The 11,172-nt window shown below is 35.9% G+C and overlaps 1 protein-coding gene across 2 annotated transcripts; it reads left to right on the top strand.

The window, feature by feature from the left end:
* The first annotated feature begins 474 nt into the window (after nt 1-474).
* Nucleotides 475-8,527, top strand: rbm24a (RNA binding motif protein 24a). 2 transcript variants are annotated; one of them, XM_034058392.3, is made up of 4 exons: nt 475-965; nt 2,270-2,324; nt 5,243-5,288; nt 6,255-8,527. In XM_034058392.3, the coding sequence occupies exons 1-4, from the start codon at nt 798-800 to the stop codon at nt 6,598-6,600; spliced, it is 615 nt and encodes a 204-aa protein (XP_033914283.1). In that variant the 5' UTR covers nt 475-797; the 3' UTR covers nt 6,601-8,527. The 2 variants fall into 2 exon arrangements, with proteins under 2 accessions (XP_033914283.1, XP_033914282.1); XM_034058391.3 differs by lacking the exon at nt 5,243-5,288 and adding an exon at nt 1,758-1,881 and having other exon boundaries at nt 487-965.
* The last annotated feature ends 2,645 nt before the right edge of the window (nt 8,528-11,172 follow it).

The following is an 11,172-nucleotide window of genomic DNA, read 5'->3' on the forward strand; positions in this document are numbered from 1 at the left end:
CTAAGAAGTTGTAACTGACACACCGGCCTAACTGGTGCCTATTTAACTTACATTGTATACAGTATAAAGTTACTGCATTTCTAAGCCCTGGTGATTTGGACTTGTAGAAAAATGTCTACAAGTCAGCACAAAGAGGTTGTAAGTATATTGAAAGGATGTAACAAAAAATAGTGTGTTGCAAAAAGTGTTTATACCAGTTAATTATGAAAATTGATTTCTTTAGATTCCGTTTTAAAAATTTTTTTTTTTTTTAAATGTGTTTATGCAACAAACAATGTGTGTCAAGTTTTTTTATGACCCGAAAGTAGCTCATCATATATACGTTTAATATTTCACTGAGTAGTGTGATGGAAAAAAAAAAAAACTACATGCCCTATCTATTATTAAAAAGTTGCCATGAAGTGTTGCCAGTGGGAGCTTTATCAAAGCAAGCGGTGACCTACCAAACAAAGAACTAACCTCACATTTGCCCGCAACAGCAGCTGTCTGCTGAAGTGTGTTGTGGGTGGGGAGGAATTTGGCAGAAATCCCTCCTCCGTTCTAAACGGGGTGGAGTTTGTGTAGAGTACATTAGAGGCATGGGTTTGTGAACTGAGTTAGTTGCAAAAGAAACAAGCAGAAGGTGAAATATTTTCATTTGTTTGGACAATCCATTTTTCCCCAGTGTTGAAACTACATCTACCTCGATTTTTTGGCTGTGTTTGCAACTGTTTTGTAATAATTATAATTTAACTTAAGTACAAATTTGCACTATTTCCCCCCTCCCGTCAACTGTTTTGCACTAGTATTTGGTGAAGATGCACACTACCCAGAAGGATACCACCTACACGAAGATTTTTGTTGGGGGTCTGCCCTACCATACCACAGATTCGAGTCTCAGGAAATACTTTGAAGTGTTCGGTGAAATAGAAGAAGCTGTGGTGATTACTGACAGACAGACTGGGAAATCCAGAGGCTATGGATTCGTAAGTATTTACAATGAATATTAGTAGCTTTTTTTTTTTTTTTTTTTTTACAATCGCTTATACAAACAAAAAAAAAAAAAACTAAGCTGCATGGACTGAAATGCGAAAGCAGGGTCATTTTATGTGCGGAGATCGCAAAATAAGTTTTCGACTATTTGAGGCCAAATAAACTATTAAAGAAGTTAAAAGTAAAAAGCTAAAGACAGTAAAAACCCCAAACAAACGCGGCGAAGAGGTGGCTTTGTAAACCGCGACATAATGAAGGATCGAAAGTACACAACCCCTGTATATGCGTAAATAAAATGGAAACATATTTAGGTTGGAATACATACATAAACAACTATATTAAGGTCATTAATTTGAATAAAATAGCACAAATAAATAAAAAGAGAAGCTGAACATCAGAAAGGGGTAGTCGGTAACAAGGTAAAGATACGAGTCCATGCCAACGTAGTTGTCAACAATGCGGAGGGGTACAGTACTTGTCTGTCTTGTTTTTGTGCAATATCATGTCTTGGGGACTTTATAAACAGGTTTGTTTTTTTTTCTAGAAAAAAATGGATTGTTGGCAAAATTAATTTTAATTTAAAAAGTGCACTTGAGTTGCATTAAAATAAGGAATAGTTGTTGTTGTTCTTTACCGAAACCAAAGACTGTTGTGCGTTGATATACTGCAGAGACAAAATAAAACCATCTTGCCGCTTTTTTGACTCGACTGTAAACCTCAGGCATTACAATGTGTATGTATTGCTCTAGCGAACTTGGTTCTAATAAAATGTTTGTATTTTTGAGGTCACCATGGCTGACAGGGCAGCTGCAGAAAGGGCCTGTAAGGATCCCAATCCCATCATAGATGGCAGGAAAGCCAATGTAAACCTTGCGTACCTGGGAGCAAAGCCGAGAGTAATGCAACCAGGTGAGGGGAACAAAAAAAAAAAGAAAAAATAGTTTTTTGTTTGACAACCGGGGGAGTAAGATTACACTACAATGACCCTGACTCCATGGTTTGCTTTGCAATAACATAATATCTTTGAACAGGTGCATTAGTAATGAGTATAGAAATACTGTCATTTTTAGAGCAGGTATAGCTTCTGTTTGTGATTTCTGTACCTAGACAGGTGAACGTTTTGAATTTTTACATTGCATGCAAAAGTCGACTTGCATGTTTCACAGTGACTGTAATCCTGTAAGGGGGAATGTGTTGGTTATTGAACTGTTTTCACATTGCTTACAAATGCCATTGCAATTAATTTATATAAATGGCCTACTGTAGTTAATTGGGTTCTGGTACCTTTCATCATCAGGTTTTGCCTTCGGAGTTCAGCAAATCCACCCTGCATTCATACAGAGGCCTTATGGGTATGTCATTCTCCTTGAAACTAAATACACTCAATGTGCAGCTTTATTAATAATATTATGTAGTTCTGTACAGTATATCATGTAGTTCTGTCTGTGGAAACACATCGCTGTACTACTATTAACCCTTAGGTATTTTCTATTTTCCTTCCAGATAACTTCATTTTTTTTTCCAATGTTGTATTTTGAGTTTAAAAAAAGGCTACAAAAGAAGCAAAGACATGTTTTGATCGAGTCAAGTGTGTTTTTAGTACCTACCAGTCTGCTAAAAATAAGAACCTAGTCACTGTCTATCAAACAAGGTGTGTTGTATACAAGACCTCTGTGTCCCTTTTTTTATTTTTTTATTTTTTCCCTCCCCCTAAGCTTGACTCAATTTTATTTATTTCTTTCTGATCTGACAGGGTCGTTTACAGTAAGCTAACTGGTGTCATGAGAAGGATATGATGATATGAGGTGGAATAGTTCTGTTCTGAGTTGAGCAGAGCTTAAACTGTAACCAGTAGACTCAAACACACACAAACAAGCTAAAATGGTGATTAACAATGCATGTATGTTAATTTTGTTGTTTTAAATAGTCAATAGAGCTGTGTGTGCTTTTTTTATTTATTTTTTATTTTTTACCGTAATGAAGTGGTGTTGATAGCTAAACTGTGTGCTTTTATTTAATGAAAAAAAAGCTGTAGTGAGGATTTGGTGTTTTTCCTTGTGTTGAGGAGTGTTGACTTTGCCATGGGGAGCAAAGGGTCTTTCATGCTTTCATGCTGTAGCCTGTGGTTTTCTTTTTTTTTTGTTAACAAAATACATTTTTGTTGGAGTGAGTGCGTGCAACATTTCTGTGTGAATTTTATGACAAATCAACTCGTTGCTTGCATGTTGCGGTTTTCTCTTTCCATTTGTTGGTGTTGGTTTTGTTTCTTTCAATTAACTACATGCTTCCAACTCTCTACCTCCTTAGAAGGGCTGTTTCCCTTCACAAGCCTCACTGTATTATTTTGTTTAACTGCTTAAGTATGCTTCTTTAAATCCCTGTATGGTAGACTTTTAAGAACACAATGCTGCAGTGAAGAGATAGCTCTGTTGTTTATCAGGCACGGTTATGAGGTGTAAAACCGCTAGAATAGGCCGTCAATTCCAGCACCCCAGCTGTGTTCAGTCCCACACTGATGTTTAGCCTTAAATATACAACCAACTTTTCTGTACCGAATACTGCAGTCCAGCAGACCAATTTGACAACTGTTAGTCTAGATTTGGAGCAGGATTACTGTAATTGAGGAAATGGGGAACTGCAAATATTACTGAACAAGGCAGTCAGGAACAAATACAATATATACTATCGGGGGAAGGCTGTTAACACCTAATTTAGGTTTTAAAAATGTAGTTTTGCCTCCCACCTCAAGCTCGTTTGGCAAATGATAGCTTTTGACAAAAGCCTTGGTAAATAATGTATGAGACTTTTATCCAGGTGGAAAATAACAGGTGGGCTCAAAGCCTTTTTAAAATGTCAGAATCATTATTTCATTGTGCTCTGGAGTCCATTCAACCCATTAAAAAAAAAAACTGCAAACAAAAAACGCATCTACAACTGAGCCCTAAAGACTGTGCACCTGTTTAGGCTAGCCTGGTCTGAATTAGTTTTGCAGACTCTTCAGGCAAAATCGGGTTTATATTCTGTGACTGTTGAAGTGTAATTTACTTCAGTGACGTTGCTGACTATTTTATCATCGCACCTAACAAACAAGTTCCAGTGCCTGATTTGTATACTTCCTTGTCTTGCTTCTCTACTTATTGGTCCACAAAGAGACAGTATATAATATGCCATGTTTTAAAAGTACTAGAAAAACAGCCACAGCCCGCAGCTGTTCCGAAAACAAAGGAACAGACAAAGAACAAGATGTGAACACGAGGGGTTTAAAAGACGGCACAGAAGGGGTTAATGACAGACAGAATTCTGACACTTACAGACCTTATCTTGTGGAGGGGAACTTGTTCCCTTTGACCTTATACAGCCATTGGATGACACGGCAACAAAAATAGCCCTGCTGCAGCCCTTGCTGTCAATCAGTGGGTGTGTAAAGAAAAGATGCCAGGGAGTGCACTGAGTTCCAGTGTAAGTTAGGCTGACAGATAAGGTTGCACACCCCGACACCTGTTCCTCAAGCTCCCAGAGGTTGAACACAGTCTGTCCCCATTTTTTTTTTTTTTTAATTTTCAATTCTTTTAATTTAATTTCTTTTTTAACCACCTCAAAGAGGGCGGGGTAAATCGGGACACCTGCATCCATCCATCTTACACTCCCGATCAGTGAATACAATACCGTCTAAACCAATATAAATCCAACATTTTATACTTTTGTTTAAAAACAAAATGCTGCAAAGCAGTATTTTTGTTGGCCAATAAATGTTTTTAGGGTAACTTTTTTTGTTTTACAGATTAGCAACATGTACCGCAGAGTAAGACAATAATTTTAAAAAGCACCAAAATAGAATATACATTGTTCCTGACTCTTTTAATGTAATTTTTTTTAATGTTTTATATATACAAGAACTGTATACCTCTTTTGCAAGTACAGTAATGTGTTTTTTTTTTCCTATTGAATAGAACATTAGAATAATAACACAAAAAAATCAATCAACATGATTATGTACTGTTGCTATTTTGGGATTTGTAATATGTTTTAGTAGAATTTCCAGTTGAAGTAAATAACAATAAAATAAAAAAAAATACTTACTTGCTTTTAAACCTGATACAAGAAGTTGAAGAACACCACAAATACATGCACTTTAATAAGACAGAAGTGTATCATGCAATTCACAGGTGTACGTATGTTTCCTCGAGTCTAGCATGCTTTGACTTATTAGACTTTGTATTCTCCCTATTTGTCTACTGAAGTCTCTCTTTAACCCTCTTTTGCATGTAAGCTGAGACAAGCAATCGAGACACAGAGGGCCTGCAATATAAACCTAGGTTTGACCGGAATGTCCTTGTGACCTTTTAGTGGGGTGTGATGCACACATACTGAGATTCACTGCTGTGTTTTTAATAGCATTTGTGTAGCTGCCACAGGAGCCACTTTAAACAAACACGAGTGAGAGCTGCACTGGAGTTTTTTTTTTTTTTTAAAGAGTGATTCTGCTGTGTTTATGACACTTGTGGACTTTGTTTTGAAATCCTTTTGTCGCCTGCCTTTTTTATTTTTATTATAATTTTTTTTAATAAGGGTGACTGGGGTTGTGGAGATTTGATTATATAATTGAGTGCTGAGTCTGCATAGCAAACTAAATAGGGTTGCCATAATAGACTTTGAATAACTTGGAAAAAATCTGCAGTATCAATGATGGTTCAAAGTCTATTTTTGTATTTGCAATCAGTGGCATTATTATTTATTTATGATGTCAGTACGAAATAGGTAGTTTTTAAAAACAGTATCATTCTAAATAAGTGGAGCCATACTTTTTATGTCGGTCTAGTTCCCAAAAGCTTATTTTTCTTGTTTTCGAGACTTCATAACAGTGTAGAGGAGAGCGAGCCATTTCTGAAAATGGTCCATCTATCAAAATGGCTAATGCCAAAGTTCTTTCATCCCTCAGTTTTAATGCAGCATGCATTGCAACAAGAAAAATGCGACCTGAAATATCTGCAGCATGAAATGCTAATAAAATGCAGCCCACTTTTTTTTTTCTTTCTTTTCTCTATAAGGACTCTAAGTAAAATATGAAGAGGCAATGTCCAGTTGTTTTACTATTTCATAGTCCCCTATTGTGGCAACCCTATGTCCCTAATAACAACTAGATGGAGTTTTCTTGGTGTTTTTTTTGTTTTGTTTTGTTTTTTTTTTTGTATTGAATGGAGCATTTGAAACATTTTGGTGTTTTTTTTATTAATTTTTTAATTTTTTTCCTCACTGCTAACGCATGTTGTTCTGCCCCACAGGATCCCAGCTCACTATGTCTATCCTCAGGCATTTATGCAGCCGGGAGTCATGATCCCACATGTGCAGCAAACTGCAGCCACAGCAGCAGCCACCTCTCCGTACATCGACTACACTGGAGCCGCATACGCACAGTATTCCGCAGCCGCCACTGCTGCAGCCGCCGCAGCTTATGAACAGTACCCCTATGCAGCTTCCCCGGCCGCAGCAGGCTATGTCACTGCTGCCGGCTACGGCTACGCGGTCCAGCAGCCTCTCGCCGCCACTGCCCCTGGCTCAGCTGCAGCAGCGGCCGCAGCCTTCGGCCAGTACCAGCCTCAGCAGCTGCAGACAGACCGCATGCAATAACAGAACATTGGATGAGACAGGAAAACAAAATAATGATACAGAATTATAAATATTATATTCCATGGCCTTACAACTTGCAGTGATGATAAAGCAAAACTGTATGAAATAACAGCTGACTGTTATTTTTTGTTTATTTTATTATTTAAAGAGAAAAAGCGGTGTTTAAAAGCAAAATATCTTAATCCCACTGTCTTTTTTATAAATACAGTAATGATCTAGAATTGTTATGACTGTTAGAAGTCTCACCATGTTATACATGTATACATAATGAGACTGGAGGCCCTGTGTCTTTAAAAAAAAAAAAAATGAGGGCTTTTAAGTACAGTCTACACAAGTGCATCTACCTTTTCTGGTTATCAGGGAAATGCAGTATTTTCCAGCACTTAACAACTCTGTTTTCAAAAGTGCAAATCAGGGAATGATAGAAGTAAGGAAAAAAACAAAAAACTGTAGCTGTGTCAGAACTACCTTTCAACTTCCAAATGCTGAATATCCTTTCTGACTTTCACTTTGACCTATGCAAAGGTTTATTATTATAATTATTATTATTATTATTATTATTATTATTATTATTATTATTATTTTCTTTGAGGGCAAAAACAATATTTTGATATCTTTTAAGGGCATCGAACAATTTAAGGCACACAGCCATTCAGATATATATATATATTTTTTTTTAAATGGACAGGCACCAAAGTTGTTTTCTTTCCTCATCTCTGCATGAGTGCAACTCTGGATCCGGTGATGCGGGGAAAAATGGGTGCAACAGCTGTCTGGACAATCAGTAGCACAGACAGCTCTGGAAAGAACGCATCACTTGTGCTTGTTTGATGAGCTATCGCATTTTTAATCCCTCTCCCCGTCCTTTTGGGAAACTTTAACTGCTGGTGTCAGCTATTCCAATTCTGAAATAGGATCAGCCCTTGACGACATCAGACCTTCTCTTTCTATTTATTGCACCTGTCCATGGCTCTGAATGAAATACAGGGAAAATGTGAAACTTAACCCTTTAAAACCTGCTATTTTGGTCAACATGAACAGCAGACACCTTTTGCATGTTTTGTATATTTTCTTGTAATGATTGGTACAACAACGCGATTGAAATGAATGTCTACCTGCCAATATGAAATATCTTATGCAAATCGTGCTTTGTTCAAAAAAGCAACACTGTAGTTTTAAGGGTTTAATATTAATATGTGGCTCTTACTGTGCCTTATAATATTTGTAATGCTATTTAAGAAAAAGAAAATATTTATTTTGAAAGTTTGACTTGCGCACTAAAGAAGGGAACTTTAGGTGCGGTATTGTATACATTTAATATTATGTATTCATCTCATGACATATAAGTTATTAAGTAGGTTTTAGTTATAGAATATTAATGAACATATTCAACCAAAAATGTTGACTAGGGTTTATTTAAGATATGATACAAATCTGTATGTGCACTGTATAATGATATATTTTAGAATATGACATTAAATATTTACTGGTTTAATGCCTTTTCTATGAAAGATATTTTAAATGCAGGCCTGTTACCTAGAAAATACTCCTTAGAAATGTTAAGCTATGATAATTACGTTTGCTAGGAAGGAGAAAAAGGCAAAAGCTGCTTGTATATTAGAATGTATTGTCCTGTAAAGCTTTAATACTTGTGCTTTTAATTGTTGAGATCTTCATCAAATGGACTATTTTACACTGTTGGGAATTTTTTTTACTTGAACAATTTCTTACAAGGGAAAACATGACAAAAAAATAAGCTTTTTAAGGAAACTTTTCAACGTCACTGGATTATGTAAAGTATTTGGGGGGAAAAGCCAGTGTTATACAATTTAAATGCAACAGTCCTGTTGGTATTAAATTTATGATTTCAGATCTTATATACTATTTACACTTACTTAGAAAATTTAATAAAAAAATATAATACAAACCCAGATATTGTTGTATTTATTCAGAAAAAAATGACATAAATAACAGCTATTTTCTCTCCCTGAAATGCATGCAAAGTGAAAAAATACGGCATTTAAACACTAACAGGACAATAACAGTCAATTGAACCCAGTATCCAAATAAAAGCTATCATTTGCTTTTCTGTACAAAGGCCAACAACTGTATGTCCTTAAACCATATGAATTAGATCCAGATAAATGTTTGGGCTGCACTTGTAAAATAACTTACCACAGTCAGATTACAATTGCCCTCATCTAAAACCAAATGTTATATTTCTTTCATGGCATCGGGGATGGTTCCTCTGGCTCCTGCTGCTATTTCATTTCATACAATGTAAGCTTTTGATCTGCTGTGAACTGCGAGACAGTTGACCCAACGCAGACAGTTATCAGCTATGTACCCTATATACAGCTGTGTTCAGCTGTGTACCCGTACAGTCCAGTCTGCATTACTATCAAAGTCGTTTTGGTAGTTGAAAATCTCACTCTTGCATCCTACATACAGTCCAGATGGTGATTTACTTAACTTCTTTTTAGAATAAAATCACTGAAATTCAGATTTCTGGAATTCTTGCCCCCCTGCATAAAGAAGAACGGCTGATCTGTTTATTTTTAATATATAAATTAAACCATAAATCTACTGTAAATGTTACTGCAGAAAAGACAACAAACCAAAGCAAGACAAATTAATGTATGTAACCTTTACTGAGTCTTAAATTACCTACAACATTTCACCATATTAATTGATACAGATTTCAGTTGTTGCATATACATACATGTACTGCATTATTTGTCTATTTCGATGCTTCACTCATGCATTTGTTCTGGATAAATGAACTAATAATGCATGCTTTTTAATTTCCTAACAAAAACATCAGGTTTAAAAAATAAATAAATAAATAAATTGTCCCTTGAAGGTATCTACACAGCCAGTTTTATATTCAAGTGACAGCTAACAAGCAGTCTGTCGCCAGTGGTACAAGAATGATCTTTTTTACTTCTGCTTGGAGAAGCCTTTATTATTCCATTTCTGTTTTTAAACCCTGAACCCTTGTTTGAACCTAACAAGGCAGATTTACTGTGTACCCTATAGCAGTTATCACTAACAGTAAATACATTTGTTGGGAGGTTGAAATCAGCAGTCCTTGCTTAAGTAAGACAGAATGTGTGTGTATGAAAGGCAATCAGAAAGCATGAAGGAATGTGCTTTAAATGCACTATTAAAAATGATTTCCTTAATTAGCCTTAATGGAGAAAGTAACTTACATTTTGTTTTAAAGCTCTGCAGGCAGAAGACACTGCCAACGTAAATGCCATTAAAGGTCATCTTTCCAGCATGTTTCATCTTGCAATTGTTAGCACACAAAACACAAAACAGATCCCCTCAAACACACATACACAGAAGCCTTGATAACTTCCTGAAAACCATCTAAAAGAGTGTGAAAATGCACATGCATTACTAAAACCAACTGTTTTTAGCAGGTTGGGTTTCAAAACCATTTCTTGAACAGAACTGTTCAGTTTCCCATGTTACATGCTGTTTTTGAGTTAAGAATCTACTGGAATGGGGAACAGGCCTCCAAAATACGTTTATACTGATGTATGTGGGAAAGGAGGACTGACATGGGAAGTTCATGAGGATTCTAGATACTGCAGTACTTTTGTCCTAAAATCGTCATAGTGAGCTTTACTTTTTTTCTTTACAAAATGCTGCCACATTGTGCAAAAATTTATTTTTTCAAACGTTTGCAAAAAAAAAATAAAAAAAAAATCTCAGAAGAGGAAAGCCATGCTGTTTTAAAAATATATTTGATATCTCAATGTCAATTTCTGAAAGTATGAATACAATGAATTAAGAGTCAGCCAGAAGGTCAAAGCTCAGCATATAAGGTTCAGCAACTTTGGTTTTTTTAATATGTCTTTCCATTCAAAGCACTTGTATGGATTTTGACATAGAGATGATTCACATTGCTAATACTAATAGTTATTTGAAGTAGGATTCAAAGGCTGCAAGGGGTCAATATGAAGGTAAAAGGTCAAACAAATACGTAAAAAAATGAATTTTGTGTAAATTATGAACATATTATACTATGTTAGATGGACCAACTCATTCCATTCATAATTAAGCAGTCAGTCATTCTGCAACTGAATTAATAACATATTCGTTAATTAGTGATGAAACCAATGATCCTGGTGAGCCTAGTCATATGAACCAGACCAGGAGAGAAAATAACCTTAATGGGTGCAAACCAAGGGTTAAGTGGCCTCTGAGAAAATGACTTGAACTCATATTTACTGGTCTTGCTCGGCTATTGATTAGTTCATTTACGTTAAGGTTATTAGAGTTTTTAAGAACTAAAACAAGGGGAGAATATTAATAACCCAGTGCCTTCTAATGAATAAGAAATGCCAAACAGCAGGTGACTGAGACGTGCTGTCCTATTTCTGCCTGTGTAACAGAATACGCTCAGCTGAGCTGTCTTGCTCCATGACACAGCATTCCAAACTTTCCACATTACATCAGACATTGAGTGTGACCAGACAGATTACCAATACCCAGGAATATTTTTAAATTACTGACTGCATGACAAGTACAGCATTTGTATGCAGAGCTATCAAACTACTT

Source organism: Acipenser ruthenus, chromosome 3 (assembly GCF_902713425.1).
Source record: "Acipenser ruthenus chromosome 3, fAciRut3.2 maternal haplotype, whole genome shotgun sequence".
Classification (NCBI taxonomy): Eukaryota; Metazoa; Chordata; class Actinopteri; order Acipenseriformes; family Acipenseridae; genus Acipenser; species Acipenser ruthenus.

What these genes read in the sequence shown, in the direction of transcription:
- rbm24a (XM_034058391.3), top strand. Translation starts at nt 798, where the DNA reads ATGCACACTACCCAGAAGGATACCACCTACACGAAGATTTTTGTTGGG. An exon ending in GCCGAGAGTAATGCAACCAG is followed by an intron (nt 1,882 to 2,269) that starts GTGAGGGGAACA and finishes TTTCATCATCAG; the next exon opens with GTTTTGCCTTCGGAGTTCAG. An exon ending in TTCATACAGAGGCCTTATGG is followed by an intron (nt 2,325 to 6,254) that starts GTATGTCATTCT and finishes TCTGCCCCACAG; the next exon opens with GATCCCAGCTCACTATGTCT.